The sequence below is a fragment of the Dermacentor variabilis genome, chromosome 1 (genome assembly GCF_050947875.1).
Source record: "Dermacentor variabilis isolate Ectoservices chromosome 1, ASM5094787v1, whole genome shotgun sequence".
NCBI lineage: Eukaryota > Metazoa > Arthropoda > Arachnida > Ixodida > Ixodidae > Dermacentor > Dermacentor variabilis.
In genome coordinates, this window is record NC_134568.1 from 252,982,305 (window position 1) to 253,002,661 (window position 20,357).

Sequence of the window (20,357 nt, forward strand, 5' to 3'; positions counted from 1 at the left end):
TCTGGCCGTCAAGTTGTCACCATATGAGCTATCCGTGAAAATGTCGCTGTTGGCTCTTGGCACGCGCTGTTGCTGTTTTCCATAAATTCCGCATCCACGCACCACTGAAGCACCGTAAAATAAGAGTGACGCGTGCAAAACAGACGCTGACGCCGAGAAAATTACCGACAAAAAGTTAGCTCCATGTCGCCTCCAAAGCGCACGGTTTCTTGCGTTTTGTTTGTTTTTCACATTTCTTGCCGTGGACACCACAACTGTCTTCATTCGAGGCGGACACGTTAACTATGTCAAAGCACAACTGCACCAAAACCACATTTTTTGGAAGGTGCAAAGTGCCACCATGTGGCACTTTCCATCCCCTCGAGTACGGAAATGCAATTTCACCGCAAGCATACCTAGCACGGCCGCAGAAAGAACGGTGAAAGAAGGAATAGAATTCGCCTCAGTTGCTAGGCAACACTTTTCTGGGCGGAGCATGCGCTCGCAACCTCCGTCACCTCCGTTGCCTCTAGTCACCCGCTTTTCTATCTCTGTCTCTCGGGCGGCACCATCTCAGGATTCAGGAACCCAGACACCGCAACGCCCAGTTTCTGCGCCTAGTCGTCTGCTAGCCTACTGTTTTATTGCCATGAAGGGTACACGGAAATGTAACAAGCCCCAGATTTCGGAATATTAGTTTGTAGTACTGAGGCGTTCACATCACAGGGGAACTGAATAACGATAGTTATTCTGAAAAGTTCAGTATTCTGAAGTTTGTAGTACTGAAATATTTTTACTTTGAAGCTATGAGAAGTCAGCAGGGAATTTCTGAAAAGTTCATTAATCTGGTGTTCATAGTAAGGTTGTTTCACTGTATATTGAACAATCCGCCGCACCCTTGCAAGTGCACTTATGTTGAAATTGGCTTGCTTCTCGAGTCATCGGAAATATTTAATGCTGGCAAATTTTAAACCACAATATTTTTGCACATCCTTTCGGTTTTGCTGGTTGTGCATATGGATATTGATGACATATGGATGGCTCGTGCAAACTTTGGTTGTTTGTTATCGGCAAGAGCAGATCACCACTCGGCTTCAAGAATGCAAAAGGCCTTCCGGTCCGATATGAATTCTAGAAGAAAGCGTGGATGACACTCAGATCTTTCACTGACTGAAAGGTCATAGAATGCCAAAGTGGAGATACAGCACCGCTATGTCTTCTTATAGACAAGGACTTTCTTGAACGGCCTTTTAGTATTCCATGAGCTGCCAAAACAAATACAACCCCAACCTCTGCTTGGATGGATTTTTTGCATTACAGTTTGAATTGAGCAAAACCACTGCACACTACACCTGCACTTGCAGAAGGACCATTTACGGCGGCAGCAGCACACATGGCCTGTCACTGTGCAGTTTGAGGTTCTGCGCTGAAAGCATTTCATTCAGGCTCACACGGTTACTCATGAGTGGATATGGACTCAGATGAGAGCTGCTTTCGAAACTAAGTCTGTGTGTAGTGTCGGCAGTCACCATAGCAGCAGCTTAAGGGGAAGGGTCGAGAACGAGGAGGCCGTGAGGAGGCACAACAGTAATCGGTATTGAAGAAAAGGTGCGCAAACTTTTTAGTGTGGTTGATAAGCGAGAGCAATTGGTTCGAACATGTAATCTGTTCCAATATCCGAAACAAGTCTGCCTGGCCCATTGCCCTCGTATGACGATTGGTATTGTAACGGACATGCAGCAGGGTATGTTCATGTTTAATTCGTAGTACAGTTGTGCTGATGGTGCAAGCCGCGTATCCATACAGGGTAGTTTGCTTCAGCAGTGCATCCATATTTGCACTCTCTAAAGTTTGTAAATTAATTTAACAAAACAATTCGAGTAGCTAGCCTGCCACTTATTGGCTAATTTCCAAAATTGGCCGCAGTTTTTGAGCAGGGCAACAGGACTCTTGACCTTTGGTGCTCCGACTAGCGCCTGAAATATGGGTGGTGTCAAAATCTCAGGTCCAGAGAAGAGTTATGAAAGCTGATCCTGAAGGCCATGCTTTTGTGTACTGCAAACGCCGGAAGTAATTGCAGGAGCCAGAAAAATGCCATTGTCGCTGCGTTTTGGACGCCACTTACCAACATTGAAGGTGCCAGGCGATGCTCCTTGCAACTCTGCTTCTATAAACGTTGAATTCAGCCACGAACTTGAAAAATGGCAATGCATTCCCAATCTACATGACTGCAGTATGTACGTCTCGTACCAAAACAGCTGAAACCTCTCTGGAAACTAGAAGTACCTCAACGTTTACACAGGACTGCATACCGCATACCATGCCATCCATTGTTCTGTTTCCCCATTGCCCAGTTTCATGACAGCAGCTGGCTGAGAGTAATTTTGGCTGTCAAATCTACCAGTGTTGTGCGTGGCGATCCCTCGGAACAAAGCATGCTTCAGCGGCAGTCTTCCAGCTGTGGAGTTATATTCATGCTTCATTGTTTATTCGAGGCAACTAAATCAGCGTCACCTGAGTCTGACACACAAGAATTATGTTTGATATCATTGGCTTTTCGACCGCCCAGAGGTGACGGGCGAGGAGAGTGCCCACCCTGACTACAGCCGGACCTGGTGCCCACGGTGACACGTAAAGTGACAGCACACTTCAGGACAATGCCGCCCTCGGACTACCGCGGAGGCCAGTTTCCCTATCCTGACAGATTGACTGTCCTGAAGAGGCCACTAATTGATGAAAAGGGCCATTGTCGAGGGCTTCCGTGGGAAAGGCATCGACATCAGGTTCACAGTTCGCCTTGTGGTTGCCTTCTATGCAGGGGCGATTGTGTAACGTTGGAGACCAGGGAGTCTGGCAAAAAGGTGGGACGTCATGGGGGTGGGATATTGTGAATGGTTCGGCTTTTGTGATTGGCCATGAAGAACAGTTAATTACCTCGATGAGTGAAAAGGGGAAGTAAATGGGATAAAAAGCCGGTCTGGGCTGCTGTAAAGGAGGCTCAGACATGCAAAGACTTTAGCATGTAGTATGCTCCGTGAGATCGAGCCATTTCTGTAAAACTCTATCATGTACATTTGTATATAAACCTTTTCCTTATCTCTTGAACATTGCTCGGGACCTTCCTTTCTCCTGCCATCTGGCATGGCACCATTCATAGAACCTTCGTGAAAGTGAAATGGCAGTGCTCTCTGTATCTTGCAATGAATAATCAGCTATTGAAGAATTATAGTATAGTGTAGTGCAGCAAACGTAAGGACACTTGGCACTCTTTCGCCACTTCTGGCCCTTGTGCCAATAAACTCCAATTATTATCATCTAATATAAGGACTTAGCATTTTGTGATACACACTGCACATGTCCAGTACATAAGGCGATGCGGGGGCTCAAGCGTACACTATTTTCACGGTTTTGCCTTCATTGCTAATGTGCATAGGAAAGTCGTAGAACAAAACAAAGAAAAAAAAACTTGGTTACACATATATTGCCTTCCTTCCTGTAGTTCAATTTTTTTCTGTGTGATTGTAGTAACACAGCTTTCAAACAGAAACGCGATGGGGCTTCACGGTGTCTACCAACCGGGAAAAACAGGAATTTTCAGGGATTTTAAATAGTCTGGAAATACTCGGGGGAAACTCAGGGAATTTGTGATTCTATTGAAAATTAGCTGGAATTTTATTGAAAGGGAACGAAAGTCGCAGTAATGCTGCCTCGAGTCGGACGGAGGAATCGTAACAAATATTCTTTGACGCCGTGTCATCGATTGGAGGAGTTGCCAGTGTACAGTTGACGATTGACTTTCCGGGCGCCCTATAATTTGGGCGGGTTCAGGACACCACCACGTACCCAATAGTCAATGTATAAAAATGTCTGAAATTTCGGGCGCAAGAACACTCTCTGATTCTCTGAAATTTTCCATGGCAGCAGGTCCGAAACGTCATTAGTCAAAGCCACCATCATCGCCATTTTGTTTACCTTGCTGCCTTAAACCGCGCACGTAGATCCGCTGGCACCTGTAGCCACTAACGCTGCAACGCTAGGCCTAGCTGCTTCATCGTTCGCTATTAAAAGGGACACTAAAGGTTACCAGAAAGTCAAGTTAAAGTGGTAGAGCAATGTTCTAGAACGTCTAAGGCGTCAATATAATCGCGAACAGAGCTTTAGTAACCGAGAAATTGAGGTAAATGCATGACACAATTTGAGACCCCCCAGCGACATTCCGGTACTAGCCCGATGACGAAAGCACTCCTCATAATTTGTGTTACTAATACTCAACTACTCATACTGAAAATATCATTTCATTAGATTATAAGACGGAAGAAAATGCTACTTGTCTACGTCTATTCGATTCTAAGAAAAAATAACATTTTGACGTTACCCTTCTGTAGTATGGGTGGTCGAAAGGTTTCGTTTTCGCTCAACTCTGCGCGCTCGACTCTGCGCCGCGCACGCTTTGGAGTTTCAGTAGTTTCGTTATCGCATCGTGCTGTGCGGGTTCTGCTGGCTCGCGAAACTTTCATGTCGAACAAGCAGTGAGAATGCCACGTCCTTGTGATGTCGTGGGAAGCCCTCATTGCTTTCCCGCTCTGGAGAGCCGGTGTCGAGGCCGCCGGCAGCGCGAGCCCTCAGCAGCAGGTCGCGCTCGTCAGTGCTCAAATCGCTGAAGTTGAGCCCAGCATCGCGAGCCAATCTGTCGTAAGGGTCCATTGCGACGAGCGTCGAAGTTTGCGTTGTAGAATAAAGTACCGGCTTATGGTCGCGCGTTTCTCCTTCCGCTAGCCACCATACTCCTGCTTTCGCTCTGCTGTCGACTCTATCTTGGCTCTGTTTCTGGGTGTGCGTTTGCGTTTTGCGCAGAAAAGCCGTAGCGCCGTCTGCGGACGCCGTTGTACTCACCGATGGCGCAACGTCACTATGAGACCATGATGTCAGTACTCCTCGATCGGAGGGCGGGCGATTTGATCTGCGCTAGAGGTACGCGGACGCTTCAGAACGCATTTTCTCTTAAAATAAGTCTCTCCTTGGCACGAAACATGCGTTTCGAGGTTTCTGGGATGGTATTTCAACAGTCCACGTTCACTTGATAGTAACCTTTAGTGTCCCTTTAAGCTTGCCATTCTGTGCCATGTTTTTAATTGAACAAAATCTGTCGCTGTCAGCAATGGCACAGACTCTGCCTTTGGGGTCCTCTCGATTGGCTTCGAAGCTCAGAAAGCATGACACGTTGCATAAGCCAGTTTCTGAAAATCGGCTTAGCCTCAATAAAACAATGTTATGCGGTGAAGCATACGCAAAAGTAGTGTGGTGGAGCATGAGTGTGGGAAGGGGCAGTAATCATGGAGCACGGTATGCATTCCTTAATTATATGTGTGTGCACCCGCCATCTCCTGTCACAAGTACGAGCACCGATATGCCTAATAAGCAGGTCTTCGGATCTGTTTCAGATGTGCCTGTGGCATCTTCAGCTCTTAAGGGCAAAGACATGCATTCTTTTTTTCAATCTGCCCAATTTTTCGGACGTTTTCACGGCCCCTAGGGAGTCCAAAAAATGGAACGTTGACTGTACACCTGACCAAGAGGATTCTTCAAATGGTCTGTGGAGCAAACACGCGCCGCAAAGAGAACGAGAACAGAAAGGTCCCACGCATTAAGGAATGAACGGGAAAGGAAGTGTGCCGCTGCTTCTTTGAAGGAGTTTGAGCTCAAAAAAGAAAGTGTTGGCTGAAGCCGAGATGCAGGTGTCCCTCTCCCCAAACCAAAATAAACTCTTTAAAGCAGTGAAACGCAACAGCGTTGTGCGTGGGCTAAAGGTATGCCAGGGCACATCGTTCTCTTGGCAACAGCACGAAGGGACACAGACAAAAGGAAGAAACACGACAACGCGGGCGTCCGTGTTGTCGTGTTTCTTCCTTTTGTCTGTCCCTTTATGCTGTTGCCAAGAGAACAATGAATGCTCACCAACTCGTCCACCTTGCTCCAGGATATTTTATTCACTGTGCATTTTACTATCCCCTCCCTTCTGTTTTCTTTTGAAATAAAATAAACACTACTCCTTAATATTCAAACTGGATTAAGACGTTTTTTTACTTTTCAACATGCTGACTAGAGAGTGAAAGCATTTGGCAACGTAGTGTCAACCTGTCTTGACATAAAACAGTTTTGTGTCACTCGTAATATTGCAGTGGCACCCAGGGAAAACCTGGAAAACTCAGGGTCTTCAGAAATGTCATCGTGGTAGTCACTCCGGGCTTAATTCTTGATCATTTTCGTTTCATTATCATCCAGTGAAATTATAAGAAATAACTGCAGTGAGCCTCATTCCAAACATGCACAACACAAGATGTGCGATGCTACTATCTCGAGTCTTTTTACAGCAGCCTGGGTCACAGCATCTTGCGGCGTTCTTGATGTCCTGTGTTTCAGGCAAATTTAGTGCTTTAGACATTCGGGAATATTCTACTTGGCACTGGCTTTATTTTCTTTAGGACCTCTGCAATGTCATCTCCATCACAGTATCGGTGCCCCTGTTGTGGGAAGGTTAGCCCCCCAGTTCGCATTGCATGCCAATATCAAATTTAGCCACGACAATTCAAGCAGTGCACACCAAAATTAATTTCGGAGGCTCTACTCTATAAAGTCCCAGTGTTCACCAGATATTCTCTCATAATCATCAGCCTATACAGTAAAACCTCGTTAAACCGTACCCGCTTAAACAGTAGTTTCGTTTTAAAAGTAGTAAAGTCAAATCCCTGACTCAGCGGCCATTGAACATAATGTGTTTTGTATCCGCATAAACCGTACCAGCTTACTGCGTACGCATCGGTTAAAACGTAGCGTTTGAACTTTTCGTTGCGCAAACACGGCGCTGCGCCGTCTCCATCGAGCGGCCTGGCAGAACAACACTCCTCAGAGGTCGGAACAACGGCCTCCAAGCGCCCTGTGCGTTTGCTCGTGAAGCCAGATCAACGTCAACATCATTTCGACGCGGTGCCAGAGAGCGTTATGGCGTCGTGCTAGCGAGGACGCGCGTCGTTCCGAAGCTTGGATAAAAAAGACGCCGGGTGCTAAGCATAGAAGAAAAATTAGACATCGTCCGTGCTATCGAACGTGACACGAAGAAGTCTGCGCTGACACGCAACAGGGATCTGCTGTTGACTACAGTGTGTGGCATTTGGAATGCGAAGTTGCTCGGCAGCGCTGCTGCGACCGCAAAGATATGTCGGCTTCGAGGTTCGACTTTTCGCCATGGTTGCCTCTGTTGTTGCCGAAGTGTCGACTAGCGACAGTGACGAGGACGACACGGAAAGCGATAGCACGGGCGATTCAGGCCTGACAGTGGCATAAGCTGCGCGTTGCGTCAGCCTCATGAATGCAATCGTCGCGACGACAATAGGGGCGCGATAACGTAACTCTATTCCAAATGAAAATTATTCCAAACTCCGGCACCCGTAATGAAAAAGGCGCCCCCGGGACTTCTGCAGCACTACTGCGCACGTGCACGGTGAATACGTAACGCCAACGAGGAATCTGCCATGCGAGTGTTTGCCGAGTAGAGGGGGCTGGCTGAAAAGCTGGTACGCAGCTTCAGTAAGTTTGAGGCCGCTGTCGTCGGCGTGCTAGGCCGCCGCGGCATCAAACGAAAATAACGCTTTTGTCGCGCGAAGTGAATAAATACTGCATGTTTTTTCCCCTTTCATCGCACTCTCTCTGAGTTCAGTTTTCGACAGGTAAGTGGGCGATATCATGCTATTCGGTTAAACAGTACTACCGTTTAGTCGTACCTTTCCCGAGCTCCGGCCAACTACGGTTTAACGAGGTTTCACTGTATTTATGTTCACTGCAGGACGAAGGCCTCTCCCAACGATCTCCAATTACAGTTGCGGACTGATTTTTCGGACTCCAAAAATTTGGACATGCTCGATTATTTGGTCTGCTTCGCTGCACCGCCATTCTCACCATAGACCATAATGTATAACAACTGCAGAAAGTTCGGACATCTTGCAACCTCTTGTCGGATTTTTCAGACACTCCTTGAGCCAACTCGATCAAAAGCACCATGCACCGACTCTGACCGGTGCAAGGTTCGACTTTTTGAATGCCATTTTTGTTTTGAACGGAGCCTCCTTGCTGCCCCACGAAGTGGCGCTACTGCAAATCCCTGCTCATCATTGTTTCTGCCTGGTTCGTGGCTACAGCAGTTCCGGTCTCAGCTTAGTAAGCCATGTCAAGACAATCCAACAGCTGATTTGTTTGTTTCTTCCTGCACGACACTGCGAGTAGGCCACGTTTTTCGTTTGTGCGGCTGGTATCGGCGTGATGGCGTGGTGATGTTTGCTTTGTGTGCTGTGTCGAGGTTGCAGTGATGCAACGTGGCATACGGAAACATAGCATCAAGTGTCTAATGGCACCGACAGTGCCCGCGCAGACTGCACTGGGGAATGCCGGCAAGCGGGTGCCGGGAGCCTAGGATTTGTCGCCTTCCGATGTGCACCCTACTGACGGCAAAAGTGTTCTGCCGAGACCTGTGCAGTGGTTCTGGACACCGTCTTATTTGAAAGTTTCACAGGTGCTCGCGCTGCTGTACTGACATGCGAAGAACTCGATGATGGCGAGATCATTCGTCGGGTTTCTTCTGCTCCGCCGGACGAGGACTCCGAGTCTGAAGATGACGCACCATGCGCAACGCTGCCATCGCATGCGGAGCGTGCACAAGCAGTGACTGTGCTTTGAGCTGCCTATAGTGACCATACGACCCTCTCCGAGGTTCAGGCTCATCTGATGCACGTAAACGGGACAGCGTGCAACGTCGTATTCACGATTTCTTCAAGCCTACTGCCGAGCCCGAATAAGTGCGTGGAAATAAAGGATTTTTTTTTTTCTTAATCTGCTTTTTCGGACACCTGTTTATTTGGACATTTCTGCAGTCCCCGTGAGGTCCGAATAAACGGTCGGCGACTGTGCCCCTATCTTGCACTAGCTAATTCCAACTTGCGCCTGTGAGTCTGCTAATTTCATCACTTCACCTAATATTCTGTACTTCCCTTCCTTTAACACCCATTCTGTAACTGTTCATACACTGTGTATCTGCCCTATGCATTATGTTGCCTACCTAGCTAAACATTTTCTCTTAACCCCTTGAGGGTCGATTTTTTTTTATTGCAGATTCCAATTCTGAGGGACGTATTTCGAAAAAATATTTACCGTAATTTTTCTAGGGTAACCGTAAAGTGAGAAAAAAATATTTTGTTGGTACAGTAAACTCTCAGTTCTATGAACGTCGGTTTATCGAATATTTCAGAATAACAAACTTTTTAAAAATCCCCGGCAGTTTTCTTATAGATTCTATGCAAAAATGTTTCACTTAAACAAATTTCAGAACAGCCAATATTTCAGTTTAACGAACTCGCTCAGAGGACCAAGGCTTATGTTTAAGATCAGAACTGATGCCTGCCCTCTTCAAACCACCGCTCCAGCGGCAATTAAACATCGCTGGCGCTACAGCGCCCCTGGGGCAAAGTGGCGGCGCGGAAAACGAATGGCAACGAGGCATGGCCTCCGAGATCACCCACACAAAACGAGCAAGCACGCAATCTCAAAGGCCTTGAACATAGTAACATCGCTGGCTTACAACGCCGCCAGAGCAAAGCGGCGATCTGTCGCACCACAAACCACGTGGTGTGCGTTTCTTTTCGACCGGCTAGTCGTGGCATGGTCGTCTCTTTCTTTCAAAGAAGACGAAGAAGAGGCAACTGCCGAGCCAGTTTCAAGCCCTATAATTAGCTGAGGTTGTAGGGTACACTGGAAAGTTGAGAGACTTTGTGTCTCAACAGCAAGCTGTGCCAGAAGAAGTGTACAAAAACATTGACTCTTTGGACAGGTTTGTTACTTCCTGTGCTTTAAAAGTACAAGTGCAGAAGAAGATTACATATTTCTTTTTTCTAAGTGAGAAAGGTAGCATTATAACTGTTATGAACCTTGTACTTGTTGATAAGTACAAATTCCATTTCACACATTTCTAACACTATGGATGTCATGTCTTTTGCTCCATGAATTGCACTTCAAACTTGTGACTGTATGCCATGTCTTATGTTGGTCTAGTGAATATTCAGTTTTGCGAACTTTCAATTAAGTGAACTATTTCCTTCGGTCCCTTGAAGTTCGCTCAAGTGAAAGTTCACTGTATATATGTACTGTTGATTGGTGATTAACAACATTTGAAAAATTAAATAAACTGATAAGAATGAGAAATTTCATGCATTGTTGTACATGTAATGCTTAGAAAATGTGCACACGAGAATATTTCGCAAATGTCGAATGTTCCTTCTCTTACACTAATATTTACGTCCATAGCGTAATCGAACTGTGTAGGTGAGCGCTCTCAAGAAAGCTGTGGTTGTGTGCCAGCCAAAAAAACAAAACGTGCGACAAACTTCCGCTTCATCTTATCCCCAACCAGAGTCAGCTTTCCAGTCTTAAAAAAAAAAAAAAAAAAGCATGCCCGGCAGCGTCCTTTCTATACGCACCCGTGTGAGCACTAAATGAGCGAGAAACAGGCGGTTGCCCTTTGAACAATTAGTAACGAGATAGCCATCAGTTTTGAGAGTGCAAGAAGCCGAAACCACCCGCCCATCCGCACGCCATTCGCGAACGGTAGTATATAGATGCGCCGGAGTAAACTAGCTCTAAAACAAGCAGTGCAATGAAAACTGAGAAAGGGAGGCACGAGAAAAAAATTCTCTGTATTCCCACATAGTAGCAGCACATGCCAGAAAAGAAAAAGTTAAGAAATTGATGTCTATTTTAAATGTACAGACGGCGCATTAAATATACGGCGTCTACCACTTTGGACTTTTTTGAGGCACCGTATATTTACGTCATTGGCCGTCAAAGGGTTAATGTTAACTAGAATTTACTTTACCCTCATTTGCTCTCTAATCCACACTGCCCTCTTTGTCTCTTAACGTTATGCCTAACATTTTCATTCCATCGCTCTATGTGGTTCCTAAAGGGCCCATGAAACGGTTCGAACAAATTTTGTAGATGTGTAGGGTACCTGTGAAGTTCATCATTCGCACCACAATTTCTGTGAAGCGATATATTAGAAGAGCTACGGATGATTACAAGTTAGCCTCCTCCATAGCCATGCATTTTCTCCTCAACTCGTTTGCGGAGTGATCGGGGCTAAGCTCCGCATTCACTGGATCTACGTCATGATGGAACGTCGTGTCATCAATTTCCGGTTCTCTAGAAGCGAGCGCGCGAAGCATCTCCAAACTCTCCGCCAGCGGCTTGACAGTTGACCCCAAGTGAGAGCTATCGAAGCAGCGCGCATTGTGTGCATTCTGTCGCAGCGCCGAACATGTCTGGTATTCCGGTAACCACAGGTTAGCTGGGCATTTCGACGGATGGGTGGAGGCATAAACTCAAGCTGGTGTAGCAACTTTAACGTAGACGTACGTGAGCGGCCTAATCGGTCCGCACGTCTAGGCACCTGTTGGCGCAGAGCTTAACCAGCCAAACAGAGAGCTAATATTGCTCTAACCAAGTTTAAAACATTTTAAATATTTAAGAAAAGCATCATGTTAACCATTACGCTCCTGTGAACAGTTTACAGCAACAGCAAAAAAGAATATACTTTGTTACTGCTACTGTGTTTGGTTGAGCTCACCGCCACCAGGTGGCTGCACCATGCAGATCATTATTGTTTGCACTTCTGCTCATCCCGTGAAACGGCATGGTCAAGCAGCTAGGCCCTGTCCTCTTGCTTTCGTTTACCCAAATACCAGACTCTCGAAACGCTATTGTGGTAGTAATCCTCCGGTGTGAAGTGGCAGCTGCAAACACGCAAATTCTGGCGCCGATGAGATCCGATAGTCCGATGCACTGCAGCCACTCCGCTCGTCTGCTGCCTTGCAGAGGGACACGATGTCGCAGCTTGACATGTTGCCGGTCGCTACGTTTGCAGCACACAATGCAACCAAGGCGAATCATGGTGCTCAAGAAAAGACAGACCAACACTGAGTGCAGAGCTCTCGTCAAGGTGGAGCATGTAACACAAGCAGACGAAACTTGCTGTGTAACCATTCCAACTATTATGAACATCTGTTCACCATTAAGTTGGAAAAATTATCAACGACGCGCCCTGGGTGGATAGCTCGCCCTACTGACGTCATTAGGGCAAATTATGTCAAATGGGTAGGGGCGGCGGAAAATTTACCTGAGCAGTGTGCTGCATTTGGCAGCGATGTACATTTTTAAAACCTTATAATAAATTACACGCCTTATGCGGAGCACTTAGATGCGTCAATTAATAATCTGAAGGACCTACTCTAACAACTCGGTACATATGTACAAAATGGTCAAAATCATTTCAGGGTCCCCTTGTATTTCAGCTTCTTTCAAGTTTCTGTTTCATTTCTTAGCACCGGCATAATGCAATGATTGTGCCCTTCCCAACAACAGTAATAAGCTCCCAGTCGGGATTTGGTAATGCCTGCCGTATGCACTCTAACCCATTTTTATTCTGAAAATTTCCTTCTCATTACCACTGTTCTCTCTGAGTAATTGACCTAGATAAACATATTACTGCACAGACTCTAGATGCTGCCTGGCAATCCTGAATTATTATTCTCTTGCCAGGCTGTTGAACATCATCTTTGTCTTCTGCATATTAATTTTCAACCTCACTCTTACACTTTCTCTGTTAAGGTCCTCAATTATTTCTTGTAATTCATCCCAAGCATTGCTGATCAGGACAATCTCATGTCCAAAGCGAAGGTTTCTGAGATATTTGCCATTGATCATTGCTGCTAAGCCTTCCTAGTTTGATAGCTTGAATACTTGTTCTAACTATTCTAATAACTTCTAATTACTCATCGGTTAGAAGTTCTGACATTTCTAATGCGTTGTCCGCATCTAGAAACTCTTCGGGTCCTGAGGCATCCTCGTCAACTGCAGACTTCATATAAGTCGATGGTACATTGAACAAAACATGCTTTCCTAAAGCTGTTCTGCACCATTGAAGCGCTTACTTCGAACCACACATCAAAAATAAACTGCACTACCATCAATAGATTGATCTTCGAGTCCGATTGGGCCCTGCTTATCCGCATGGCCATTTCCATCAACAAGGTGTTCATGCAGTGACGATACGTGACCTTAAAATTCGCTATCACGCTGGCATCCATGGGTTGCAAGCCTACCGTCCTGTTTGGTGGCAGGAAAAAACTTTGACACTTAAGAGCTTATGCATGGAGTGGTGGGCACTACAACTATCTGATGAGCGTCACCTTCTACCTCTTGTATTGCTCAACACATTGATCTAGCTCCAAGAACCACTCACAAAATGTTCTTGTGTCATCCATGCCTCGTGGTTGTCACGGTTGCGTACCGGTATCCTGCCAGCACCGTGGAAGCAGTGGTGATATTCTTATTTTGCAGTGATAAATGTCGTACACTTCTCTCTCCCCATCCATATTGATGCACAAAAATGCAATGAGGTGCAGCTTGGTGTTTTTGCCACCCTTACATGCGTCTCCTTTGAGTGCATGCTTCTTGGACAGCAACATCGGTTTGCTTTCTTCATTATCTACGTCGGGTTCAATGAAATTGTCCAGGATGCAGAGCAGCGTAGCTCCCTCGCCGGTGATTGCTTTGTAAACAGTTCCGTGCATCTCTTTGAAGCGGTGAACCCAGCCGCCACCCGACTAGAACTCCATATTGTTGAGTAAGGCAAACTGCTTCGCCTTTGCGGCCAAAATTGGCCCAGTAATGGGCAAGTTCATTGAACAGGCACCGAGAAACCACTCGTAGAGGCCCTCTTTCACTTCCATATAGGCACCTTGTTGAGCGTGTTTTCGCCTGTTGTCTACAGGGCAGTTTTCTTTGTTGAACTTTTCTGCTGAACAGAAGATTGTCGACACTGTCGGTTGCAATAGTCCGTACTTCACGAAGTCTCGCTTCTTCTTCTTTTTTTTTTTTATTTTATTTTATTTTTTTTTTTAGTATTTGTAGTCGTTGACGATACAGCACTTCGTTTCCAAATCTGGCAGCGCGCTTTATTTTCACCAGCAACGTCTTGCATTTCTCATCAGCGGGTGGATCAGCGATCTTCCATTTCAGTCAAACAAGGCAGAGAAACCATGTGGCCAGGAAAAACTTCGACGCAGCCAACAAAGACGAGCACAAGCAGAACCGTTGGCAGAACTGCGCAGAATGAGAGGCCAATGAGCAGTCTGGGAGCAGCGCAATTAGCACGGGCGATTCGTGTTTCAGAGGGTGGCGCGGCATAGCGCTATGGGCGCAGCCAATTTGAGTTTGGAGGAGTAAAAATTCCGACGGAAGAGAGGCGCACACAGCTGGCGGTGCGAAGAAGGCTGGAACTCGGGTTCTTTTGAATGAGCGTGTGGCGACCTTTGCGGTGGTGTGCGAGGGTGCGGCGGCTCGAATGTCTGTTTTCAAGGATTACAGATTCCATGACCTTTCGGCACGCACACCTAGCAGCCAGACTTCGTTATAATTGATAATGCAGTGTGGGGGCATTGTAGTAAGTCGGTTATGTAACCATAGAAAACACAAAAGGTCACAGTGCAGCAGCTTCATTATTATAACTAGTATATTGTTAAAACCGGTATTGTTGTAAGTGGATTCGACTGTATTTGGGCATCTGTTTTGAAGAATTGACATTGTAAAAGCAAAAATTGTTACTGTAGACCTCTGCCTTGCAGTTTCCTCAGTTAATTTTTCTTTTCCCCACCCATCCTTTCTTTCTTAGCATGTATTTTCTGCAGACCTATGCAATTCCCATGGTGCGTGAAACTGGCAAGAAGGATGAACTGGTTATTGGATCATCATATGACCCCGAACAATTCAGAGACCTTCTGATGAAGATAAAACCTGACTGCAAAAAGGTATGTCATAGTAGTGAGTGGCCAGTCTTTTAAGACAGATGAGTGTTTAACATGCTATATTGAAATCTGTAAATTTTCCATGTGATTGAACTCTTCACCTGCCTGTGATAATTTCTTGTGACTGTCAGACGGTGCACTGCACAATTATTTTAGCCAAGGTCTTTTAAATGGCTTTTTGTGTGAATGTGTGCATGTGCGTGAGCAGCCAATATGATCTCTCAACTCAAGTGCAATATGGCAATGTCGCATGGCAGACTGATATGGGATTGCCTCAGTCCCAGCAATTGCACTTGACGGGCCGTTTTGTGTCTTTGATGCATACCCACAGACTTAATTTTTCTGCACTGATTAGTGTGATGCATGTTATTGGAAACTTCCTCAGTACCTTAAATGTTTTCTTCCACCATAAGCACATTGAGACTGTCCAGCTTATAAGCTACCTTGCCAAAATTGAGAAAACAAATATTTAGACTGCATAAACGCAGGCATCCTTATTGACTGACGGAAAATTATTCAGCAAAAGTTAGCTTTTGGATGTATTAGCTCAATTGGTGCTTCTCCAAAGCAACTATGAATTTCCTGCTGCAAATCTTATTCTGCTCACTTTACTGCCACTTGTATCTGACTTTCTCTCAGCAGATGATCAGTAATGCATTGTTATCCCTCATAGTTAAGGTCCTTCATTTTGCGGTGTTTGTTTTATTATTATTATTATTTTTATTGGGTAATAATGGTGCCAAACAAGTCTTGACAGTAGGACGGTAAAGATAGAGTTTAAATAGATAAAGTAAAGATAGATATTTAAATATATATGCAGGACAAAGTTTGTTATATTTTTTGAGGAGGTAGGCCAGCTAACAATTATTTGTAAAGGTATGGATAGCCTAACCCTAGAGAATGAATATGTAATGATATGTTTCATTGGAATGATGAAGCAGTATTAGTGATAGGGAAGTATAAGATAATTACACTAAGGAAGATAACGCCATGGAGCAATGCCAGTACTAAAGGTAATCTAATATATACAATATCATAAGCCAACAAAGACACCAAGCACAACACAGGAGAAATCACTTGTACTTGCTAATTGAAATAAAGAAATTGTGAATTAATGGAATTGAAAGTGGGTGAAAAAAGCTGCTTGGGGCCATAAGTGGGGAACGATCTCACGTCTTTGCAATTACGTGTGTGATGGTCTACCAATTGAGCTACTGTGGCACTGCCTTCCCATCCACTTTCTGGGGTATTTGTGTTACTACTAGAACTAACCTTGGAAGTGTTAGCCAGCGCCACCACTCACAAACCTTGGCAGCGGATGTGGAACATCCTTTCTTCTCCAGGCGTCACTAGTACGCGATTTTTTGGGGGTGAGGGCAACTGGTCAATAAACCCACACGTGCTACCTGAACGCATCAGTGTTGCTGGATTCAAGACCTTCGTTATGTAATGAATGAGAAGAAAGGGGGTTAACCGAGGGGCTCGATTTTTGTTGTTCATATCATGATAAGCCAACAAACAAAGACACCAAGGACAACACATGAGAAATTACTTGTACTTACTGATTGAAACAAAGAAATTATAAATTATTAGAATTGAAAGTGGATGAAAAAAACTGCTTGCCGCAGGGGGGAACCATCCCACATCTTCACATTACGCGTGCGATGCTCTACCAATTCAGCTACCGCGGCGCCGTCTTCCCATCCACTTTCTGGTCTATTTGTGTTACTAGGTTAGTAGTGTGCCGATCGTGCTGAAGGCCTAAAAGGGTATGGTAACAACTTGTTGACGTGAAAAGGGTTTTACTGTCACAGTAGTTAACTCGAGAAATGCAGAACATTCTCTAATAAAAAAACTGTCTCAGTATAATATGCCCTTACATCAGCAAGAAACATCAATGTAGGAAGCCTTCGAAGAACCTCTGTGGCCTAATGCTGCATTAAAAGTTGCAGGGTCCATGCAATGATATCGTGACAGTACGTAAACATAGCAAGACGGCAAGCTGATGCTCTATGAAATGTTTTTTGTACTTTGGCGTTCAAATACAAAACTCATTTTATACATATATGGTAGCGTAATGCGTAACAGACTATGATGGTGCGTAGACATGCTTTGTTTACAGACAGCTGTGCTTTGATGCAACTTTTCATTGAAGAAGCGATATGAAAAAAAAAATGCAACAATAAAAGTTGCCCCATGTTCTTGGAGCGTGCATCCCATTCGAATATGCTAGTCACCACATACCTTGTCAGTACTGGTCGAGTGGTTAAATTAAAACAGGTGAATAGCTGGTCCTGCTTCTGCACCTATGGGCCAGGCCTTTGCCGAAAGCAGGTGACTGAGCACTGTCCCTCCGGATTTTCATAATGTGTTGCTGTGGCCACTTTTCAAGAAGGTCCATTTAGCCCCTACTTGCGTGGGTGTGCAGCAGTTACTAAAACCTTAAAAACAAGAAATTCGTTAGGCGGTGCTGCTGCTTCCCTAAGCGTGAAGCGGTATAAGTTTTATCATTTAGTGGCTGATTCTTCGTTTGCCCGTTAAGCCAACCATTCCTGCTTGTTTTCGCTCATTGACGCACCTCTGTCCCATCAAGGTCAAGAGTCTTTAGGATCTTTCTTGATATTGAAAATGATTTGAATTCATTCATTTTATTCGCCATTTGTTAACCCTTTTAGCATCACCAACGTACCAGTGCGTTTTCCGTTCGCATTTGGCCAGCCATGTACCTTTAGTCAGATAGGAATGTGAGGACCGTACCAGGAGAGCATTTGCCATTATCGTCTTTTCATTTCTGCACAACTAAAAATGAACTGTTGTGTTCATTTTGTAATATCCTAGAAAAAAACGCTGGCAGTGAGCCACCTCTGAAAAAACACGATGCTGAAACGGTTACTTCAGCCTTTCGTCTTGAGTGGTTGTTTTTTTTGTGCAAGTTGTGTCATTAGGTGTGCAATACTATGAAGTTGTTCAAAATTCCATCTGATAGCCCCAATGTAGCTCTAGTAGGTGAAATCCCATGCGTAGAAAGAATATTAGTGTGCAACCCTTCCATCTCGTAATCTGCCGTAAGTAAAGTCAGTGTACTTTGCAAAGTAGTGTGAATGGCGTGCACCCTGTATTCTTCCTTGCTGTCTACAAAATTTTCCTTATTGGTGTACGTCATCTATCCTGAATACCTTCTTCTCCCTTTGCGTAGTGTACTGCGGTGGGATATTTTGCACATCTTTGAAACATTACAGGGAAAGCAAGAGGATGCGGAGGAATTTTTAAGCTTCATGCTGAATGGCCTGCATGATGAAATGGTGTCATCAATGCGTTCTGTGAGCAATGGTCTCAATGGGCAGTGCAATGGAGAGGCTCAGCTGCCAATTGAGCATGTCGACGATGACAACGATGATGAAGGTGCTTGGAAGACTGTCACCCATCGCAATCGACACCAAGTAACACGTTCAGTAAGTATTTTGAGTTATCATTGCGGACGTGCCTCGTTCATGTTTTTGTTGTGTTGTTGAGATCGAGGTGCTTTACTGCGCCCCTTCTCCCAGCTCACCTGTTGTGCTTAGCTCAATCTCCAGGAACCACCGCCACAATGGTAACATGGCGGACACTGCTAGCGTGCCATAGCTTATTTTCTGCACAAACCGCACTTTTCCCTCCCGGAGTCCAGTCACCGCGCAAACAAACGTCATCGGGACGTGCTCTGATCTTCCTTCCTAGGGGCAGCCCAGGGCGTCCTCCCTACCCGAGCTATCTTCCACGGAGTGCTTTATTGCCAAAGCATATGCCCACATGCCCGCAATGAGTGTGTTACATGCATGTTAATTGGGACCTTTGCTTCGGCGACTTCTCATGCTTGGTTGAACACTATCCTGTTAGCCCTAGCGCTGCAGGTGAGCGGTCTTGCACTGAGCCTTTGCCTGCAAGATTGATTATAGGTAACTTAAGCCTTTTTCTCTCCCATTTTGCACTGATAATAAAATTTCTATAATGTACAGCAGTGAAAAAAAAGATTGTGGTTTCATGTAAAAAATTCATTACCCATATTTCTAAGCCACTATAGTTGCTATATATGTTAACAGGAAGTGAAAAGCAAGGGCTGTATTTTTAATCACAGCCATTATAAAGATCAAGCAGGCTGTGTGCTGTTGTAACCATACGGAGAGAAATGACATCATTTTGTTTATTGGTGGTACCATAAAGCTATGCCTTCCACTTCGTTCATTTCATGTTACTTATGCCTGGATTTCAGAGTTAGTGTGCCAGTGGATGTGCATGCGCCCCTTTTAGCTTTTTAGTTTCTGTGATCTCTGATTATATATTAAACCTTTAGTAGCATGCCAAGGGTATCGCTTAGCTAACCTCTGCAGTTAATTCTCTCACCAGTGCATATTTTCACATACTGCTTGATGGATACAGTTTCCTTGTGATACATTTGGAATATGCTAGTTGTGTGCATGAGGGGAGGGGGGGGGGGCATGTGGTGTGATTAATTAACCCTTTACTGCACAATCTTTTCTTTCCTAAATATATTATCCATGGAGTTGTAGGAAAGCATAACAGTAGCTGTACTCCCATGGAAACTTACTTTAGCAAATTTCTGTGGTTCGAATTTGCAGAAAAAGGGTATGTTGCATATTTGCAACAATGTGCAAATAAAGGAGCAGTTGAAAGTGAAAGATACAGTTAGTGGGATTCATACTCAGGTGCTTATTTGCACGTGACAATCATTCGTGCACCTATGATTTAGTGTGGAACGAAAAGAAGCACTTGTGCATGCTTGTGCAGCACAGGTGGTTCCCATATATCATGCAGTACCTCATGCAGATTCCCGTGCAGCCAGGAAACAATGCAGTGTTTTCGAGTTATTGTCAAAATTTCTAACATAGAAGCACAGACGTAAGGCTGTGCCCGTGACGACGTGACACGGCAACGTGCGGATGCACAGACTCCTTTTGAAAAGAAACAAGGAAATTCGACCAGAAAACATCTTGCCCACATATTGAATCGAAACGGACTTGCACTCCTGCTTGGCATGACTAATTGAAAGGTCACTGCCTTCACTATCAGGAGGAATTGCTCGGCCGTACCAGCGTTTGGGAGCCATTTCACTTTTCCGAAGAAAATAAACCATGTACATGATGTTGCATTTGTGCAACATAGCAACGTTCCGTTGCCAGGAACAAACTATTCCGAAATGACAATTTTTTTTAATCTACCGAGTCAGGAGGGTGTGGGGCTTAGCGTAAGATTTTTTTGCGCTTTGTCTTATGGAGAAGTACATTTACAATTGGCAATGCTTACCTGTATCACTGCTCGCGGGCGCGCGCAGCCTTCACCACGTTTGTTTTTGTAGAAGATGCGAAGGATTACCACAGATTGCAGCACAAGGTGGCGCGTTTTACAGACGAACGTTGCGGAAATGCAACAACGTGTACAGGCAGCTCCAAGCAGACTTTGCTTCGGTTTTTAACGCCC

General features: G+C 45.1%; 1 protein-coding gene across 1 annotated transcript in view; it reads left to right on the top strand.

Annotated features, from left to right (window-relative positions):
- The window catches only part of LOC142561097 (ubiquitin carboxyl-terminal hydrolase 10-like), a 102,321-nt gene that overhangs the window by 55,056 nt on the left and 26,908 nt on the right, over positions 1-20,357 (top strand). Inside the window, exons 10-11 of the mRNA XM_075673422.1 lie at positions 14,750-14,885; positions 18,122-18,334. Of these exons, the coding sequence (XP_075529537.1) occupies positions 14,750-14,885; positions 18,122-18,334 (349 nt within the window). The remainder of the gene's footprint in view (positions 1-14,749; positions 14,886-18,121; positions 18,335-20,357) is intronic.